The sequence below is a fragment of the Lynx canadensis genome, chromosome A2, assembly GCF_007474595.2.
Source record: "Lynx canadensis isolate LIC74 chromosome A2, mLynCan4.pri.v2, whole genome shotgun sequence".
NCBI lineage: Eukaryota > Metazoa > Chordata > Mammalia > Carnivora > Felidae > Lynx > Lynx canadensis.
The window spans coordinates 113757400-113780004 of record NC_044304.2 but is presented as its reverse complement, the minus strand read 5'-3'; the positions used below and the strand labels follow the sequence as shown (position 1 = coordinate 113780004).

General features: G+C 38.4%; 1 protein-coding gene across 4 annotated transcripts in view; it reads right to left on the bottom strand.

Annotated features, from left to right (window-relative positions):
* Positions 1–22605, bottom strand: part of DNAH11 (dynein axonemal heavy chain 11) — a 359611-nt gene that overhangs the window by 45445 nt on the left and 291561 nt on the right. For all 4 annotated transcript variants that reach the window (XM_030308072.1, XM_032592424.1, XM_032592423.1 and 1 more), the window contains 2 exons: positions 13023–13227; positions 721–885 (listed from right to left, as the gene is read on the bottom strand). In XM_030308072.1, the coding sequence (XP_030163932.1) occupies positions 721–885; positions 13023–13227 (370 nt within the window). The remainder of the gene's footprint in view (positions 1–720; positions 886–13022; positions 13228–22605) is intronic.

Below are 22605 nucleotides of genomic sequence, written 5' to 3'. Positions count from 1 at the left end.
AGTCTCAACTGGGTAATTAATAGATTGGTAAGTAATGAGGATATTGCAGAAAACAAATGAGATTCCTCCCACTTTGACACAATGGAATTTTAAGGGTCATGGACACTTGTGAAAGTCCTAAGTGCCTACCACAAGTAGGACATGTTGGGACATATGTTGGACATTCAGCAGGAAGTCTACTCAATAAAAATTTTTACTGGCTCTTAGGAAATGTCATTGTTTCCCAGGGTGAATAATGCATCTGAGTACAGCAGGAGACCATGCCTTGCTCTCTCTCTCCTGCCAGTGAAGGCCTGTAAACACAACTTTAGCTCTAAATATTTCTCTAAAATGTACAACAGACCAGGAAACCTGTGGTGAGACTGGAAGGTGTCAGTTTGCCTGAGCTGGATGCTAAGCCTTTTTAGATTTTACACCATGTAAACCAGCAGGCTCCAATTCTCTTCAGATTTAGTCACTCAGAAAAAAATAACAGCCTCACAGAGTCTCATGTGGATGACAGGATCTCTGCTGAACTATGAGAGGCACAAGTTCAACCACCTCTGGCTCCAGGCAGAGCCCCCCACATTCTGGTTTTTAAGGGCAGTTTATTAAATGACCTTAAATCCACAACAAGTGAGTCCTCTTAAGCAAACTGTCAAGTTTGATCACATTTTTATCCCAACCACTTGATTCAAAGGGAGCACTGTGACCCTCCAGGTGTCCTTAGGGCCTTCTTACTTTCCGCTCTATCTCTGCTGCGGTCACCTTGGTCCTCTCCAGCCTCTCTACCAGCTCGGTGTCGTCAAGGAAGCTCCCCTCTGCCGCAGAAAGGCGCAGAAGGAGGTCGTCCTCCAGATACTTCAGCTCGATCTTAAAGTCATTCTGGTGCTTTGTCAAAACCAACTAACAAAACCAAGAAAAGTCTGAGAAATGGTGGTTAAATTCATGTTTGTAAGCAGTTTCTTTAATTGTCAATTTCATGGAACCATATATAGTAAACACACTTAAAAACATACAAAATTAAAAATATACTAATCATCCTCTTTAAAAACTTGTATAAAATTTTTTTAATATTAATTTATTCTTTGAGACAGAGAGAGAGAGAGAGAGCACGCACATGCAAGAGAGGCAGAGAGAGAGAGAGAGAAAGAGAGAGAGAGAGAGAGAGAACAAACAGGAGGGGCAGAGAGAGAGACACAGAATCTGAATAAGGCTCCAGTGAACCAGGCTCCAGGCTCTGAGCTGTCAGCACAGAACTCGACGTGGGGCTTGAACTCATAAACTGTGAGATCATGACCCAAGCCAAAGTTGGATGCCTAACCAACTGAGCCACCCAAGTGCCCCTAGAAACTTATTTTAAAACAAGTCAGGGGGGCACCTGGCTGGCTCAGTCGGTAGAGTGGCCGACTTTGGCTCGGGTCATGATCTTGTGGTTTGTGAGTTTGAGCCCCACATTGGGCTCACTGCTGTCAGTGAAGAGCCCACTTCAGAGCCTCTGTCTCCTCTCCTGAACCCCTCCTTAACTTGCATACACATACGCACTCTCTCAAAAGTGAACGTTAAACATTTTTTTTAAAACAAGTCACAAAATATGTTAAGATCTGGGTGCACTCCAGCGTCCAGAGAATGAATGTCTGTCATAATCATTTAACATCATGAACCTATAGGAAGAACCTATTCTATTCTATAGGAAGAAACTTCTGCTTCAAATCTAAAAAGTTGGAAGTCATCATTTCCATCCTCACAAAGGAAAAAAGCTAATCCTCAACTCTTCTTACACCCTTCAAAGAACTAAGGTTACAGGTCAACTGCCACTCTAAAAGCCAGAGGGACGGGAAAATACAGACAATCAGCTGATGGCGAACATTCACAGAGTAATTGGCTAATTGCTGGAGTCAGAGCTCCCGTTTTAAACCTCCGGGAGCTCAGTCTTAGGAATCCCTCCATACTTTTGTGAATTTGCCTCTACGAGACTTACCTGGTTGTCACAGTAAAGACCAGAAAAAAAAAAAAAAATCTACTCCTGCTTTGGGCAGTGGAAGGGGAAAAGCAACTATTTTAAAATATGTCCAGGGGGAAAGCAACCCTTTAAAATATCCAAGAGCTTTCTGTTTTCTTAACAAAAGCCTTTCCTCAATGGAAATTACATTATCAGAGCCTTACCTGACCTAGGGAGAAGGATGATTGGACAACTCAGCCTCCCCTCAATCTCTTTTCTCACAAAGGGGATATAAAAATAAATGATGAACTCTTCTGAAGAGAGAAACCCTGAGATTTAATCATAGTATTACACAGTATTGCAGAATACTTCTCATCCACAATACCTTACCACCACACTGCATCAACAGACCCCAGTATGATAACAGTGGATTCCAACAGACAGCTGCAAGGTACCGACTATTTAAGAAGGAGTTTCTAGGGAAATCCAAGGACACAGACAGACAAAAGCAGGGATATGAGAGGAAAGTGAAACCTATGACAGCAACAGCTACAGCAAACATGACACACAGCCTAACTGCTAGTCACATAAATATAAAACCTAACACTAAAGTTCCATTGGCCTCACTTCAAATTATCCAGTACATCCTAGCTGGCTTTCAACAAAAAAGTACAAGGCATGCTGAAAGACAAAAAGCACAGTCTGAAGTGATAAAGCAAACCTCAGAACAACACTCAGGAGTGGCAGAAATTCTGAAATTATCAGACTGAGAATTAAAAATAATTATGCTTAATGTGCTACGGGGCTCGTGAGAAACTGGAAAACACGCAAGACCATTTGGACAATTTAAGGTGAGAGACAGAAACTGTAAGAAAGGAAATGTTAGAAGTAAACACTATGACAGAAATGAAGGATGCCACTGATGGGCTCATCAGTAGGTTGGACACAGTCAAGGGAATCATCAGCAAACTCCAATATAGGTCAAGAGAAACTTTTCACGCTGAAAAGGAAAGAGGAAAAAAAGGAAAAGAATATCCAGTAACTGTAGGAAAATTACAAAAAGTGTTAACATGCACATCATAGGAATATGTGAAGGAGAAAAAGGAGAATAAATAGTAGGTAATAAATAGGAGGTAATGATGGCTAAGAATTTTCTAAAATTAATGGACATTCACCAAACCACAGATCCAGGACGCTCACAGCAGAATAAGTAACAAAAAAAAATTACACCTAGACATATCATATTCAAACTGCAGAAAATCAAATACCAAGAAACAAGGTGAAAAGAAGCTACAAGAAAAAACAAACCTCACCTATGGAGGAAAGAGGACAAGAATTACAAAGAACTTCTGAGAAATCATGCAAGCAAGAAAAGAGTAAATATTCAAAATATTGAAGAAATAAATGATCAGTCTACAAGTCTGTCTCCTGCCAAATCAGTCCTCAAAAATTAAGCAAAAAAACAGATTTTTTAAATAAAAAAACCTGAAGGATTCTGTCACCGGTAGACATGTCTTACAAGTAATTTGTTGTTGTTGTTGTTTTTGGTCACACAGGAAAAAAAAGGATAGAGGTCAGAAACTCACATCCACATAAAGGAAGAATGTCAGACAAAGAATAAATGAAGGTAAAAAATTTTTTTCTTAGTCTTAAGGGAACTGTTCAAACTAATACAGACAACAAGGTATTCAGTGATTATAACTTACGATAAATGAAATGAATGACAACAGTGTTACCAGAGATGGGAGGGAAGAAATGAGAAAACGTTAAAAGATACTTGTACTTCCTAGGAGGCAGTATCATAATGTGACTTGAAAATGGACTTAGGTTACTTGTAAATGTATATAGTAAATACTAAAAAAAAAACCCCACTACGTTAAAAAAAAAAAAAAAAGAGGTATAACTTATATGCTGGGAGACCACAGGTAGTGGAATTATATGAAATGCTCAATTAAAACCAGAGAAGGCAGAAAGAAAAAAAAAAGCATGAAAAAGGGTAAGGAAGAGTACAGTAAATAAACAGTGACAAATATGGTAGATTTTAATCCAGTTGCATCAATAATCTCTTTGTGAATTTTCTAAATACATCAATTAAAAGACACAGACAAAATGGATCAAAAAAGTAGGACCCAACTGTCTACTTTCTAAAAGAAATCTACTCTGCTTAAAGGAAAGGGATGGAGAAAGTTACACCACTTACCACTCAGCAAAAGAAAGCTGGAGCAGCTACATTAATTTCAGACAAAGTACACACGAGAACAAGGAAAAATTATCCAGCACAAAGAGGAGAATTATATAATGATAAAGGGATCAATTCTCTTAAAAAAAAAATACAAATCTTTAGTGAGCATGTCTCTGACAATCAAGTGTCAAAATACAGGAGACAGAAACTGACAGAACTCCAAGAAGCACACAAGGCCACACTGCTGAAGAATTCAAAACTCCTGTATCTAGAATTAATGGATTCTGGTAGACAGAGAATCAGCAACAATATAGTTGAACCAAACAGCACTATTAACTGGATGTAAGTGACATTTATAGAATACAGTAAAACCTTGGATTGCGAGTAACTTGTTCTGCAAGTATTCCCTAAGATGATCAAACATTTCTAATAAATTTGAACCTGATAAAGGAACAATGTCTTGGAATACAAGTAGTGACCCCGAATGTCACATGATCACAAATGAGCAAATGGTTCTTCTCCCTCATTCCCCCTGCCTCTCTCCCTGTGGGATTATGGGTGATCATCAAAGTAATGTTACATTTCCACAAAAATCCACAAAAGGAGGCGGAAGCAAGTGTCACTGGATAGGTTCCTTGTTAAAGTTGCACAAAAAGAAAGAGATTACATTGAGCCATCAGATAGGAGTGATTCCTTTCGTGCTAATGAAAGTCATTTACACAGTAACCTTCTTTTGTCTTCCTCACACCAGCCACAAAGGTTTTTCAAAGGTAAGTGCAGGTCAATTTGTTTATTTTTCCTTGCATTTTGTATTTTCTTTATTATTTTGTATTATATTACAGTATGTAAACATTTTTACATGAATATTTTTGGGTTGTGGAATGAATCATCTGAGTTTCCATTATTTCTTATGGGGAAATTTGCTTTGATATACAAGTGCTTTGGATTACAAGCATGTTTCTGGAACAAATTATGCTTGCAAACCAAGGTTTTACTGTACTTTATCAAATAATAGCAGAGTACATATTTCTTTCAAGTTCACATATTCACATGATAAACCAAACTCTGAACCATAAAACACCTGAAAAAGTTTTAAAAGAAAGAAATACTAAGTATACCCTCAAACCACAATGAAATCAAATAAGGAATTACTAAATGGAAAGATAGCTGGAAAACTCCCCAAGTATTTGGAGATTAAACAGCGCACTTCTCAATAACATGTAGGTGAAAGAAATCTCAAAAGACATTAAAAATATATCAAACTAAATAAAAATGAAAATACAATTTATCAAAATGTGTGAGATGAAGCAAAAGCAGTGCTGAGAGGAAAATTTGTAGCACTGAACACACAGTAGAAAAGAAGAAAGATCTAAAATTAATGATCTATGCTTTTACCTTAAGAAGCTAGTTAAAGGGGCGCCTGGGTGGCGCAGTCGGTTAAGCGTCCGACTTCAGCCAGGTCACGATCTCGCGGTCCGGGAGTTCGAGCCCCGCGTCAGGCTCTGGGCTGATGGCTCGGAGCCTGGAGCCTGTTTCCGATTCTGTGTCTCCCTCTCTCTCTGCCCCTCCCCCGTTCATGCTCTGTCTCTCTCTGTCCCAAAAATAAATAAACATTGAAAAAAAAAAATTAAAAAAAAAAAAAAAAGCTAGTTAAAGAAAAGCAATATAAATATAAAGCAAGGAGATGAAAATAAACAAAAATTAGAGCAGAAATTAATAAAAATTAAAACAGGAAATCAATGGGGGAAAAATCATCAGCCAAAAGTTGATTCTTTACAAAAATCAACAAAATTGCTAGCCCTGGAGCCAGGCTAACCAAGAAAAAAGAGAAAGCACTAATTACAATGTCAGAAATTAAAGAAGGGCCATCACTACTGACTCTATGGACATTAAAGGATAATAAAAGGATATTATGAATGAGTTTATGCCCACAAATTTGATAATTTAGATGCAGTAGACCAATTTCTTGAAAGACACATCTACCAAGAACTCACACAAGGAAAACTAGATCATCTGAATGGGTCTATATCTAATTAAAAATTTGAATTGACAACAATCTTCCAAAAAAAGAAAGCACCAGGCCCAGACGATTTCACTGATGAGTTTACCAAAGATTTAAAGGAAGAAATGCTATCAACTTTCTACTATTTCTTCCAGAAAATAGAAGCAAAGGGAATACTTCCTAATTGTATGAGGTCCCGATTAGCCTAATATTGAAACCTGATAAAGCCATTTCAAGAAAAAACAAAACTATAGACCCAGTATCTTTCATGAACATACATGTAAAAATCCTCAACAATATATTAGCAAACAAAATCAAACACATGTGTGAAGAGAAATATATACTATAGTAAGTAGGATTTATTCCAGGTATGCAAGTCTGGTTCAACATTGAAAAGTCAAGTAATGTAATCCATTGCATCAAAAGGCTTAAGAAAAAAAATATGATATACCAATAGATGAAGAAAAAACATCTGAAAAAAATCCAACACTCATTTATGATAACGACTCCCAGAAAAGTAGAAATAGAGGTGAACTTCAACTTGATAGAGAACATCTAAAAATGAAACCTACATTCATTACATATTCCACTTAATGGCGATGAACTAGATGCTTTCCCCCCAAAACTGGAACTGGCACAAATATCTCTTTTCACCACTTCTATTCAACATTGTACTGAACGTCTTAAACTAATTCAATAAAACAACAAAATAAATAAAATGTATACAGAATGGGAATGGAAGAAATAAACAGTCTTTGTTCACACATGGCATGGTTGTCTTTGTGGAAATCCCCCAAAGAATCAACAAAAAGATTCCTAGCTAACAAGAGATTATAACAAAGCTGCAAGATACAGGGTTAATGTACAAAACCCAACTGCTTTTCTATACGCTAGCAATGAACAATTGGAAATTAAAATGTATAGTACAATACCATTTACATTAGGACCAAAAAACTGAACTGCTTAGATAAAAATCTAGGAAATCATATTGAAGATATGTATGAAGAATTCTACCATGTTCTGATGAACGAAATCAAAGATCTAAAAAATGTAGACATAATTCATATTCATGATAGGAAAATCCAATATTGTTAAGATACCACATTTTCCTTTCTGTGATGCAACATACTATCAGTCAAAATCCCAGCACATTATTTTGTGGATACTGACAAACTGACTATAAAGTATACACAGAAAGGTATAAAATTCAGAAGAGCCAACAGTCAGCGTATGGAAGAAAAATAAATTGGAAGATTGACAATACTCACCTTAAAGACTTGCTATAAAGCTACCACTAATAAGGAAGTTATGGTATTCACAAAGTAGACAACAGATCCACAGAAATATGGTCTACTGATCTCTGACAAGTAGCAAAGGCAATGTAAGGAGAAACGACAATTTTTTTAAACAAATGGTACCAAACAGCTGGGTATCCACATGCAAAAGAATGAAGCTGGATCCCTACCTCACACTGCAAACAAAAATTAACTCAAAATGGATCACAGACCTGAATGTAAGAACTAAAACCATAAAACTCCTAGAAGAAAACACAGGAGTAAATCTTCATAAACTTTTATGAGGCAATGGTTTCATAAATATGATATCAAAAGCACAAGCAACAAAGAAAAAAGAGGTAAACTGGATTTCATCAAAATTAAAGTCAAGTGTTTCAGAAGACACGATCAATAAAGTGAAGACAACCCACAGAATGGGAGAAAATATTTTTGTATTATGTGCCCAATGAGAGTATAATATTGAAAAAACATAAAGACTCCTACAACACAATAAAAATAACCCAATTTTAAAAATGGGCATAAGATCTGAATAGATGTTTCTCCAAAGAGGATATATCAAACCAATAAATATATGAAAAGATGCTCAATTCCATTAGCCTGTAGGGAAAAGAACATCAAAACCATAGTGAAATACCACTTCACATTAATGTGGCTATTAGCAAAAAGAGAGACAAGTGTTGGTGAAGATGTGAAGAAATTGGGTCTTTTACACATAGTTGGTAAAAATGTAAAATGGTCCAACTGCTTTGAAAACAGTCTGGCAGTTCCTTAAATGTTAAATGTAGAGTCAATATGTAACCTAGCAATTCTGCCGTTAGGCACATATGCAAGAGAATTGAAAAATACATGTCCACACGAGAACTTATGCATGAACATTCACAGAAGCATTAAGCATCATAGCCAAAAAGTGGAAACAACCTGAATATCCATCAACCCATGATGGCATAAATAAAATATGACATATATATATCTGTACAATGAAATATTATTCAGATATAAAAAATGAAGAATTGGTATACACTACAACATGGATCCACCTTGAAAACATTATGCTAAGTGAAAGAAGCCATGTACAAAGGCCATATATTTAATGATTCCATTTATATGAAATGTCCAGAACAGGCAAATCTATAGGGGTAAAAGGAGATTAATCACTGTTACGAGGTAGGTGGGAGCAGACACTGGAGATTAGCAGCTAATAAGCATTTATTTTTTTTTTGAGGTGCTGAAAATGTAGAATTGATACTCTGTGAATAACCTAATATACAATGAATTATACAATTAAAAAGGGTATGAGATTTAATGCAATCCCTATCAAAATACCACCAGCAATTTTCATAGAGCTAGGACAATGAATCCTAAAATTTGTATGGAACCACAAAAGACCCCAAAGAGCCAAAGCAATCTTGAAAAGAAAACCAAAGCTGGAGGCATCATGACTCCAGACTTCAAGCTGTACTACAAAGCTGTAGTCATCAAGGTAATATGATACCAGCGCAAAACCAACACATAGACCAATGGAACAGAATAAAAAACTCAGAAATGGACCCACAACTATATGGTCAACCAATCTTTGACAAAGCAAGAAAGAATATCCAATGGAAAAAAGACAGTCTCTTTAACAAATGGTGTTGGGAAAACTGGACAGCAACATACAGAAGAATGAAACTAGACCACTTTCTTATACCATACACAAAAGTAAACTCAAAATGGATGAAAGACCTAAACGTGAGACAGGAAACCATCAAAATCCTGGAAGAGAACATAGGCAGCAACCTTGCTGACCTCGGCCAGAGCAGCTTCTTACTAGACACGTGTCTAGTAAGGGAAACAAAAGCAAACATGAAGTAATGGGACTTTATCAAAAGAAAAAACCTCTGCACAGAGCAGGAGACAATCAATAAAAACTGGAAGGCAGCCTACAGAATGGGAAAAGATATTTGCAAATGACATACATGATAAAGGGTTAATAACCAGTATCTATAAAGAACTTATCAATCTCAACACCCAGAAAACAAATAACCCAGTTAAGAAATGGGCATGAGACTTGAACAGACGGTTTTCCAAAGAAGACATCCAGATGGACACATGAAAAGATGCTCAACATAATTCATCATCAGGGAAACACAAATCAAAACCACAATGAGATGCCGCCTTACACTGGTCGGAATGGCTAAAATTAACAACACAAACAACAAGTGTTGGCAAGGATGTGGAGAACGGAGAATCTCTAACACTGTTAGTGGGAATGCAAACTGGTGCAGCCATTCTGGAAAACAGTATGGAGGCTCCCCAAAAAGTTAAAAATAGAACTACCCTATGACCCATCAATAGCACTACTAGGTATTTACCCAGAGGATATGAAAATAGACTTAAAGGGGTACACGTACCCCTGTGTTTATAGCAGCATTATCAACAATAGCCAAACTATGGAGGCAGCCCAAATGTCCATCAACTGATGAATAAAGAAGATGTGGTATATACAGACAATGGCCATCAAGAGGAATGAAACCTTGCCATTTGCAATGTGGATGGAGCTAGAGTATATTATATTAAGTGTAATAAGTCAGGCAGAGAAAAACAAATACCGAATGATTTCACTCATACATACAACTTAAACAAAACCGATAAACATATAGAAAAGGGGGGAAAAGGTGGAAAACAAACCATAAGAGACTAGGATTAGAGAACAAACTGAAGGTTCGTGGAAGGAGGTGGGTGGGAGATGGGCTAAATGCGTGATGGGCATTAAGGAGGGCACTTGTGTTGAGCACTGGGTGTTATATGTAAGGGATGAATCACTAAATTCTACTCCTGAAAACAATATTACACTTTATGTTAACTAGAATTTCAATAACAGTTTGAGGGAAAAAAGGGTAGGTGAATTAAATCTCAATAAAACTTATAAAAAATAGGAAGAAATATTACTATGTCTTAATGAACAACATCGAATGGACATGTGTTATTGAATCGGAACACTATTTTGTTTTGCTAAAAAATTTTTTTTAGTATGTATTTTGAGAAAGAGAGAGCACAAGCAGGGAAGGAGCAGAAAGAGAAGGAGAGAGAGAGAGAGAGAGAGAGAGAGAGAGAGAGAGAGAGAATCCCAAGCAGGCTCCATGCTCAGCACAGAGCCTGAAGAGGGGCTCCATCTCAAAACTGTGAGATCATGACCTGAGCCAAAATCAAGAGGTGCAGGCTTAACTGACTGAGCCACCCAGGCACTCGGAAGCAGACCAGTATTTTAAGTACATTTTATTTTTATGTTACAAAGAAGAAGGATAACATTGGAAGAAACTTAAAATGGGCTAGTGATATAGAGGAACTCTGTAATATCTTGTAACTTTTCTGTAAATAAATCTAAAATTATTCCAAAATAAATTAACATTTATTTTAAAAGCTTGCTTCTGATAAAAAAAGTAGGGCAGAAAGGCAAAATATTGCTCATCACTGAAGCTAATTGATGCCAACATGGAAATTTGTAACTATTTTATGTGTATGTGTGAAAAATTCCATTATCTAAAGTAAAAGCATATAAAGAAATTAACCAGGGGTGCCTAGGAGGCTCAGTCAATTTAGTGTCCAACTCTTGATTTTGGCTCAGGGCATGATCTCACAGTTCGTGAGATCGAGCCCTAGGTTGGGCTCCATGCTGACAGCATGGGGCCTGGTTCAGATTCTCTCTCTGCCCTTCCCCTGCTCATGCTCTTTCCCTCAAAATAAATAAACTTAAAAAAAAGAAATTAACCAAACTGTGAAGGATTTGGGGGGAAAAAAACCTAAGTGTATTACCATAACAAGTCTATTTTTCTTTTCTTTTCTTTTCTTTTCTTTTCTTTTTCTTTTTTTTTTCTTTTCTTTTTTTATAGAGAGCATACGTGAATAAGGGAGAGGGGCAGAGGGAGAGAAAGAGAATCTTAAGCAAGCTCCACATTCAGCTTGGAGCCCAATGTGAGGTGTGATCCCATGACCGTGGGATGATGACCTGAGCCAAAAATCAAGACTTGGATGCTTAGCCAACTGAGCAACCAGGTGCCTCAAGACTTTTTTTTTTTTTTTTTATTAAATTTTTTTTTTCAACGTTTTTATTTATTTTTAGGACAGAGAGAGACAGAGCATGAACGGGGGAGGGGCAGAGAGAGAGGGAGACACAGAATCGGAAACAGGCTCCAGGCTCCGAGCCATCAGCCCAGAGCCTGACGCGGGGCTCGAACTCACGGACCGCGAGATCGTGACCTGGCTGAAGTCGGACGCTTAACCGACTGCGCCACCCAGGCGCCCCAAGACTATTTTTTTTATATGGTCTTGGGGTGTTTCGAATGTAGACATGTTCCCTGTCCAAGTTGGCAGTTATGCACAAAGCAGCACCCCCGCGACTCTCTGAGCACTGCCCTTGGGTCACTCAGGGCTGGCAGGTTGCAATGCCACTGAATGTGAGCACACCTGCCGGAAGACCTCAGGGAACTGTGCCCACTCACACCCAGCCTTGATCTCAGAGCTGTCTTTGGCTGACACAGAAGTCAATCCAATTAAAATCCGTCTCAAGTGGGGTCTGAACATGGGTGAGAATCCCTTGCAGGGGTTGGTAAAACAGATCGCTGGGCCTACCTCCAGAATCTCACATTTGGCAAGACCTGGTCTGTGGCTTGAGACTTTGCATTTCAGGCCTCTGGCTGATCCTGATGTTCTGAGAATTTACCATTTGAAAACCGTTAATTTACACCAGGAGCAGCAAACATCTTCCATAAAAGGCCAGACAGTAAATATCGTTGGTTTTGCAGGTCATACAGTCTCTGTAGCAACCACTCACCTCTACCATTGACTTCTTTCTACCTTTTCAGGCTTCCTCTGTCTTTTTGTTTGTGTTTTTTTGTTTTTTGTTTTTTTTGTTTTTTAGTTTTTTGTATTCAACCCTCATTTTAATTATTTTCAGTATTTTTTAAAGTCAGTGTAAAGTCATACATTTTCCAATAAGTGCTAATCATCACTAGCTATGAGCCTCTTGATTTTTCCCACCTTATTCTATTAGTCTTCTTTTTCTTTCTTTTGTCATGACTGAATTGGACTGTTATCACTGAATCTACGAGAACATGTATCTGCTTCTCTACTTCTGTTTTCCATGATTTATATGTCTCCTTATTTGTCCTAGTGACCTGCATCAAACCAGACCTACAGCTAGCCCAACTCCTACCAGGGGCACGATGCTAACTACTTTCTTTAACAGGAGTGCCCTTGAACTATTTACTGTTCACATACATCCTCATTTTTCTTTTTTTAAATTTTTTTTTCAATGTTTATGTATTTTTGGGACAGAGAGAGACAGAGCATGAACGGGGGAGGGGCAGAGAGACAGGGAGACACAGAATCGGAAACAGGCTCCAGGCTCTGAGCTATCAGCCCAGAGCTCGACGCGGGGCTCGAACTCACAGACCGCGAGATCGTGACCTGGCTGAAGTCGGACGCTTAACCGACTGCGCCACCCAGGCGCCCCAATCCTCATTTTTCTTAATTAGACCATAAAGCTGTGGAGGGCAGGAATCCTATCTTATACTCCTGTGTCTAAACACTGTAACTTGTGCAAAGCAGATAGTAAGTGTTGACACACAATTTCATAATTTTTACCTTAAGTTTCTCCAGATCTGGCCTTTCAATACTGACCACCTCTGCCAGGAGCTGGGCTTCTAGACCATCTTCTGTGACCGTGAAATTGAGGAGGGTTGTCTGAGCCTGCAATTCTGGCTGATAGTGAGGATTTGCCAGTTTTGTGTGAAGGATAAGGCGAAAGTTCCTGTTAAATTCACATTCTTTATCTCCAATCCTGATATATCTAAAGGGGTACAACACAAACATTCAGGAGAGTCCCATGAACCATAATTGATATTTTGGTGTCATCCCATTCCTGTATTCTGATAGTGTATCTAGGCTGTAAGACCAGGAGATTCAAAATTTTTCAGCTACTATCTCCCTGAAGTATAAAAGAAATAGGAATGATCTACTCAATCTCTACACAATTTTTTACATGCCAAATGGTGAAAACGGTACTCATCTCAAAGTCACTGTAACAAGAAAATTCAATACATTATATAAAGTTGTATAACAACAAATGTTAGCTTCTATAATACTTTCTGTGATAAACCTTACATTAAACACTGTTATTCTTACAGGATAAAATGAGTATGTATTTGCGTTTACTTGTGTGCATGTGTACTAAGTGTATATATTCTTAAAATTTATATACATATTCCAAATACACATATACTTAAAATTACTTTGTATTTCAGTATTTTTGGCACTGGCTCAAAAGCAAAGTTTAACAAGTGTCCTGTATGGAATGCATGGGGGTGGGATCTCAGCACGTTTCTGTCCTATATCCCTGTTCCCTTGGCACAGGGACCAGGAGCGTTGCACTTCATCCAAAGTATTCTAGTCAGAGTGAGTTTTCCTGGGACCTGGGATTGGAACAAAGAGAGGGAATCGGAAATAAAACCTATAAACTCATGTTGAAGTTCACCCTCTCCTCCTGGTAAACCACGCAGCAGAGAAAGACTTTCCTGGTTTCCCAAGGAAGATTAAACCAGTAATAGATTGAAGCGTAACACAAAAGGACCATGTTCTGGATTTTATGAGCTCCCAGGTCCCATCTTCCTGCCTGCCTTTTTAACTCAGCTGCCATGACACCCTGCAGCCTTGTGACACAGTCTTCATTTTGCTTAAGCTAGATGGAGGTGGCTTCTGCAATTGCAAGCAAAGGTCTGAACGAATGCAGCCTCTCCCTGAGCGGAGGGCCTGACTTTTTTCTACCTCAGATACTGTGGAGTAACATGTAAGGACTTCATCCTGAGGGCTCTGTTGCCCTCTGGGTTCTGGAAGGGCTTTGGTCAATGGAAGCACTAGTAAGAGATCGCAGCACAGGAGAGGGAGTTCAGCGTACATCTTCCCTGCCTCGGCGCCATGGTCTGGCGAAGACTGTGTCCTGCTATGACCAGATTCCAGGTTTGGGATGGTCTCCTTCCCCATAGCTCCACTCACAGGACCAAGTAACACCTTCAGGCTTAGAGGTGGTAATGGCTTCTGGCTGATGCAATCCTTGCTGGCTTGGACTCTTCTGCGGGGTTCCTTTACTCTTCCCTCTGAAAATTCTTTCTGTAATAGTCACTGTTAATTCTATTAAAAACTTCCAAGCTGTTTTGTGGCTTTTTTTTCCCCCTGCTGGGAACCTTCTCCAGTAGTGGGAGTTTTTAAATTCATGTGACAAATCACAAATATTGAAACTTCTCCAACTTTTCCATCAGAGGTCCAAACTGTACTGGAGTAAAAATGCACGTAAGAAGCCTAGGAGTGAGCCCAAAACAAAGAGCACCTTCTCAGCCTATTTTAATTACAAAATTCTGCATTCTTTCATACTTAAGTGTATAAAGTAGTTTAATTGTAGATGAATCCTAATGATGATAGAATTTTATCCAAAGGCCGTATTATCTTTAATGTAAATATAGTATTTTTAAAAAATCAGACTTACAGGTAAAATGTTATTTCACTAAATTTATCAATTTTGGAAAACTGGATGAATTAAAAGAGACATTGAACAGTAAGTTCAGCATTCAGGCAACATTCCTTTTTATTACAATGCCTCAATGTTTGGAACAACTTTTCTTTAAACGTGAGGAGAGATGCCCAAAATTTGTAATGTGGCAATATTTTAGGTTGCTGTTGGTGAATGTTTCCTAATTATATTTTACTCTGGGATTAGTCTCTTGGGTCACACGGTAAGGAAAGGACTTCAGAACCAATGGCCATTTAATCTGACTAGGAACATTGTTATGAAACAATTTTCATGTGTAAAGATTATTTAAAAAGTCATAGTATTCTTTTTTTTTTTTTTTTTTTTTTTTTTTTTTTTTTCAACGTTTATTTATTTTTGGGAGAGAGAGAGACAGAGTATGAACGGGGGAGGGGCAGAGAGAGAGGGAGACACAGAATCGGAAACAGGCTCCAGGCTCTGAGCCATCGCCCAGAGCCTGACGCGGGGCTCGAACTCACGGACCGCGAGATCGTGACCTGGCTGAAGTCGGACGCTTAACCGACTGCGCCACCCAGGCGCCCCAAAAAGTCATAGTATTCTTAAATTGCTAAAGCTTTAATCACAAAATCACTCTTAATCACTAAAGCTTTAGTCACTACAGCTAAGAACCTCAAAATATTGAGAAGATTCATTACTTCTCATCTTCATCGAACTCTCAAGTTTTGTTTGCATTGCATAAATCTTATATTTGCAACAAAGACTTTCAGTTTCTGATGAAGTGTCTAAGCTTGAAAACGATCTGCCCAAGAAGTCACCTTTGGAGACATTCTTTATTAAGTTAAACGGTGAATTCATTCATGTTACCTAGTCTTGGGTTGTTTTTACTGTGTCAAGACTTCCTACTCTAATATTTTTTTCTAGAAGGATGAAGAGCAATTTAGGTAGCACATGTCTTCTGAAACAGCATATGACTGTATAATATAGCTCCCTTTAAAAAAAATAAATAAAAAAGTATTCACATCACTGTTAAAGAGAAACACTGAGACAGAAAAAAGATGAATGAACCACAGGCCAAATGTTTTATAAATGAACCAGACAGCAGCTGTTGGTGTATCCAGTGAGCACAGTGGCCCCATGCCCTTGTTCCACAGGTCATGGCAATGACACCATCTGTTCACATGTTTGCAAGTATTTTCCAGTTGATATCATGCTCATTAAAGTAATCATGTACCTTACTGATAATTTCTTCTGTTATTTGTATTTGTAGTAAAAAATGTTACAACCATTCAGTCACTCAACAAGCAGTTATTGAACACCTACACCATGCCAAGCTCTAGGAGAGTGTTGAAGGCACTGGGCATAAAAGAAACAGGCAGGGTCTCTGTTCTCACAAACATTATTACTTCACTCTCTCATATTAGGCATTATGAGTATAAAATATTACATACCAATGCAGCCATTCATCTACTTAGTCTATTCAATAAATGAATACACATTAGGTGCCTACAATGTGATGGCCATATCAAGATCAAAGATCTGCCCAATTAAAACACAGGCAAAGAATGCAAATAGACATTCCTCTAAAGATGATACACAAATGGCCAATAAGCATCTGAAAAGATGTTCAACACCATTAGTCATCAGGGAAATGCAAACCAAAGCCCCAGTGAGGTGCCACTTCACATCCACTGCAAGGCTATAATACACAACAACAACAAAAACACAGGGCACCTGGCTGGCTTAGCTGAAAAAGCATGCTACTCTTGATCTTGGGGTCGTGAGTTTGAGTCCCCTGTTGGGTGTACAGATTACTTTAATAAAAACTTAAAATACACACACACACACATACACACACACACACACACACTAAACCATAACAAGTGTTGGCAAGGATATAGAGAAACCAGAACCCTTTATACACTGTCGGTGGGAATGTAAAATTGCAGGTCCACTTTGGAAAACAATTCGGCAGTATCTCACAATCTTAAACACACAGCTACCATTTAACCAAGCTATTCTGCTCCAAAATCCCAAAAAATGAAAACACAGGTCCACTTAAGATCTATACACAAAGGTTCACAGCAGTGTTATTCCTAATAGCCAAAAGGGGGAAAAATCCAAATGCCTGTAAACTCAAGAATAAACCAACTACAGAGCGTCCAAACAAAGGAATGTTACTCGGCAACAAAAAGGAAAGAAGTACTGATAATGCCTAACGTGGATGAACTTTGAAAAGACTGTGCCAAGTTAAAGCAGGTAGCCACACAGGACCACATATTTTATGATTCTACTTACAGGAAACGTCCAGAATGGGCACATCTGTAGAGACAGAAAGGACACGAGTGGGTGCCCAAGAGTCTCAGCCTAAAACCGTAGTAATGGCTGCCCAGTGCGTGCATATACGGAAACTCACTTGTGCACTTTATATGATGAAATTGCACAGTCTGTGAATAACAACAGTGCTACCAAGAAAGACAAAAACAACAAAAAGCTATCAAAAGGTCAGTACGTACCATATGGGCTTTTATCAACCTGTAAAGTAAGGAACTGTGCTGATAACTGGTTTCTCAGACACTCATGCTTTTGAGCACAGTGAGGCATGTCACAGGATGGTCTTCTATGACAAGGCTATCTTTCTTAGTTAACCCACTTCTTGTTGACTGAAGACATATTCAACCACATCTTTGTTTAGAACAAAATTTTTCCCATTGCTTGAATTTCTCTTTCCAAGGGTTCCCAAAACTGATCTCAAAAGTAGCTTTGAGAACATCTTTCTTCACTAGCACTATTCACTGCATTACCACTACCCTAGGCTTCAGGATTTACAGGACTGGCTTTTAAAGGAACTTTCAAGAATGAAAGTTTCATGTAATTACTATGCCTCGATTCCCATATGTAACCAGGATTCAAACTGATACTCATTTGTATCATCACAGTAATAAAACCCATACTTGAATAAACCTCTGGTGCTTCTTGGGATTTTCTGATTACGGCTCCATCTTGGTTTGAATTCATTCCTTCTCAGAGCAGTATTTCAGAAATGCCAGGTCTGTCACAACCTTCCTTGATTTTAGATTCAATTTTCCCTAATTTGCTTATGAATTTTTACTGGATTTGAGTTCATACTTCATAAACTTCTGGTTTTAACCACTAACCTTTAGCCCCGGATAGAAAGAGAATGTAAACTTTTTTATAATTTATAAAATTGTATTTAGGGGAGCCTGGGTGGCTCAGTCGGTTAAGCATCCGACTTTGGTTCAGGTCATGATCTCACGGTTCATGAGTTCAAGCCCCACCTCAGGCTCTCTGCTGACACCTCACAGCCTTCTTTGGATTCTGTGTCTCCCTCTCTCTCTGCCCCTCCCCCATTTGCGCACAGTCTTTCTCTCTCTCAAAAATAAACAACAAAAAAATTTAAAAATAAAAGGAAAATAAAAAATTGCATTTAAATGAAGAACACTGAACAAACCAACTCCACCATTTCCCTCATTGTTGTCTACTTATCTCGGTGTCACAGGCTGAGGAACTGAGGTGACAAGTCAGTTTAATTTCGAGGTCTATATGTGAGGGTGTGTATATTGTCCACATGTGAAAATCAAAACAAGCCTCCACAAGACGACTAACTTACTTTTGGATATTCTAGGTCGTCGGGCCTCAGGGAGAAAGCTCTCTAGAGCAGGGACTGGAGAACTGTTTCTATCAAGGGCCAGAGAGCAAATACTTCAGGTTTTGTGGGCCATATACATCTTTCTCAAATACTCATCTTTGTTGACAACCCTTTAAAAACCATTCTTACCTCATGGGTTGCATCAGGACAGGTTGTTCACCCTCTCGCCACTCTAGAAGATCACGCGGTTAGGGCTATGAATGTAATCTCCTCCAAGGAAACGGCAGCTAATCCCCCTCGACTTCCCAGTAACACCACGCTATGATTTTTCCCATCAGCTACTGCACATAACATTGCTCCCCTCCATAGGCTTTCATGAAAAAAAGTGTGAGACTGGCCAACATGAAGCATGTGGTTTGAACAATTTTACTTCTGGGCGTAGGTGACAAAAGCTTTAAACTGGTTAAATACTTAACCAAATATCTGAGATAAAGCAATGCTCCATAAAATAGCTCAGAGACAGTTCTGTGGCTCAAAATTTATCTTGCACACTTCCCTTGTACACCAACGTATACCATGAGGCACTCACATACCCCGGTTTGAGAATGAGAAACCTACCTGCTTGAGGGACAGGTCTGATTGTATCAGTGAGGAGACAGTTAATCAGAGGAAGAGAAGGATGTCTGCCTACAAAATTGGGTTTCGCATTTTGCTTGGAAACATTATTTGATAAGTTCAGATTTCCCAGGGATAGTAAATTATCCTCAATTGGGGTGTTTATGATCTATGAAAGGCAAAAACTGCATAATGACTCAGTGGGTTTTATCATTGCTGCTAGGTTAATTTTTGGTTAATCTCCTATCTGGGAAAATTAAACAGACTGCTAGTGCTCTCTCATGATTTGAAGGATCCAAAAAAACAACGGAGTTAACCAGAGGGGTGGGAAAAGCAAACAATCACTTTGCTGTTTCTGTGAAAGACAGGAGTCCAGAGGTTATGACTTCTAGAATATAGTGGGTAGCTATGAGCTCTTGAACCTAAACTCCAATGAGAAGCAAGAGCAGGTGTGAAGAACAACATAAAACTTGGAACTGTGGCTATTATCTTAAAATAGTAGTTCTTAACCCATTTTCTGGCCCCATGTCCCCCACGAACAGGACTTGCCCCTGACATTACACCACCATGAGAATCACGTGGGGCAGCAATCTCTGAAGCTTTGGGTAGGGTTGCTCCTAGAGGGTTTTTATTCACCCTTTCAAGACAGTGACCTTCTCCTGCCCCCTTTTCTCACTGCCTGGTGTGCAGGTGACTGATTATGTGACTTCAGATCAGAAATAAAATTATTTTCCATAATACAAACACTACAGTTTTATTGGATAGGACATAGGGTGAATCAAAAACATTATTTCACCTAGCAGACTTGTAGTTTTAGAGCAAGAAGGGCCCCTAGAGATCATTCAACTGATTCCTTTTTATGGACCCAAATAGTTTATGACTTGTCCAAGGTCACATAGCTTAGTGGCAGAGCTGGGACTAGAACCTGGGTCTCTAGACTCCTAGTATAAAGTTCATTTCACTACAGCACACTGTAGGTTAATTTGCTGTTTGATACTGACAGCTTGTGACCCCAGCCTCCACTGACGTGTCTGACCGTCGATCACAAAAGGGTACTGAGAAAATATGATGGACTCAGAAACCATCTATAGCCGCTAGAAGAAAAAATATAAAGACACAGCTCAGAGAACGTGCCCTGCTGATCTTTGCTTAGAAATTCTGTCCTTGTTTATGAAGGAGAATAGCACTAATTACTGAGGTGCCCAGGTCTAACCAAAGACTTGTAATTTCTGGTAGATATTTTTATAAAATGAATTAATTTATAAAATCTTTAAAATAAAGTAGAGAAAAATTTTCTATCTTTTGGCTCTCAGGAAAAAAAAAAGAGTCTTTTAAAAACATCAAAATGCTCACTAGTTAGTGGAATAAATTACTGTATAAAAGACCACCATCTACAAGTTAACTATTAATTTGGTTTTCCATAGGTCAGGTTTAAATAAAAACCAGATACATTTCGAATTTCAAAATTCTTTCAAAGTTTATTCAAAATTCAGCTGAAAGGTGTTTTGGAATGAAAAGGTTTCTAATTTCTTCAAGTCACAGAAGGTCATCATTATTATGAAGGACTGGTAAACAAACAACATCAAAACCACTACATGGGTGATGGGCATTACAGAGGACACTTGTTGGGATGAGCAGCGGGTGTTAGATGTAAGTGATGAATCACTAAATTCTATTCCTGAAACCATTATTACACTATATGTCATCTAGGTTGGATTTAACTAAAATTAAAAGAAAAAAAGAACAACAAAAACAAACACACACACACACATGAAATGATGGCTTAACCAAAGTTCACAGCATTTCTGTGACAGACACGGGGAAACATTTCTCCCAATCATCAAATTTACCTGAAAACCAGAATCTCTGTGAGTTGAGGCAGCATGATCTCAATATAATCAAGATGAGAATTTCAAGTTGGATATTATAACCTGGACGTTTTATATCTAAGGTATGTATCTGGAAGGTAAGGAAGTAGCTTATACTGTTGGTGGAACTGTTCTCAAGATTTAGTGTTGCTGCTGAATGACTTTCCCTAGTGATGAGATATTCTGAGCACATGAACAAGCAACATCATTATTTTTTTTTATTGCCATCTAAAACAAAATTTGGAAAAGCAACATACTCAGTTTAGGACAGGACCTGCTTCTGTGGCAGACTGGGATCTTGACTAGGAATGGCTGCAGGAGACTTTATTTTGATGATGATGATGACGACGACGACAACTCTTTTGTTAAAAAGGTTACAAAGTCTTTCTCACAGTGCTGTTTAGACAGAAATTCCCTAAGATACTGTATTAGTGTAATGAAGGTTCTCACTTTGAGACGGACAATTCACACAAGTTCCCTGAATAGGAGGAATCAGAGCCTGTTTGTCAAGGTAAAGAGATCGCAGGTGGGTTTTGAGATAAGTGAATAAGACAGTCGCACTGGTTGGGGTAAAAACACACTCAAGAAATGAAAGAAAGAAAAAAAACACCACTTTTCTATAGACATCTAAAACCTCACTGCACGTCCCGCTGTTTAAAATTAGCCGCTTCTCCACTGGCCTTGGGAGCTGCGACAGCTTGGCTGGGACAGCTTGGCCGGGAGCGCGGCTGCAGCACCCGGGGACGCGCGGCAGCGGGCCGCGTTACTTAGCAACCCCAGCAGGAGGGGCCGCAGAATTGGTCAAACCCCGCCCCTCAAGAAAGGTTTCGGCTGAAAGCCGCGCAGCTGGCCAGGCGGCGCAGGAAAAGGAAGGAAGTCCTGAATAGAAATGAGTTGTTTTGCTGCTTCATATAGTTAATATAACCAACACGTCCTTCTCAGATAAAAGCAAACTTCAATTAGAATTATAAAAAAAAAAAAAAAAAAAAAAAAAAAAAGACTCATGGTGCAGGACTCCAGGTACCATTGCTTAGAAAGAAAAATGGAAGCTAAACAAGAAAATCATAGATTATTTCCTTTGAGATATAGAAAATATATATAGTATGCATTATATGTTAAATATTGTGACACATATTTTGATATATACCATGTTTCAATATATCCATACTGAAATATTATGAGGCAGCATGAACAAATTCTGGTTCCATTTGCATTTTTTTTTTTTAAGGAAAACTGCTTTTTTAAAGAAAATAAGGTCAAGTTCTTTGTCTGTGGTCTGTTTGGAATTTACCTTCACATAAAGTCAAACAACTACTACACAGACGACTACGTGTCCAAAAAAAAAAAAAAAAAAATCTGGATTGAATTTAGGAACAGAAAGGTCTTTTCTGTAATTCGACTTTATTTTGAATTTAGAAATTAGGAGAAACTAGAATGCTGAGTTACATCGTAGGAGGGCATGAATTAACTTGAAAATAAAGTGATTCCTACCCACAAGGGATGTAATGAGAGAACTACATACCTCCTGAGTTTATTTAAAAACTAGAAGCTTCCAGCTCAAGAGAGCACATTTTATCACAGTGTGGGATTTAACAT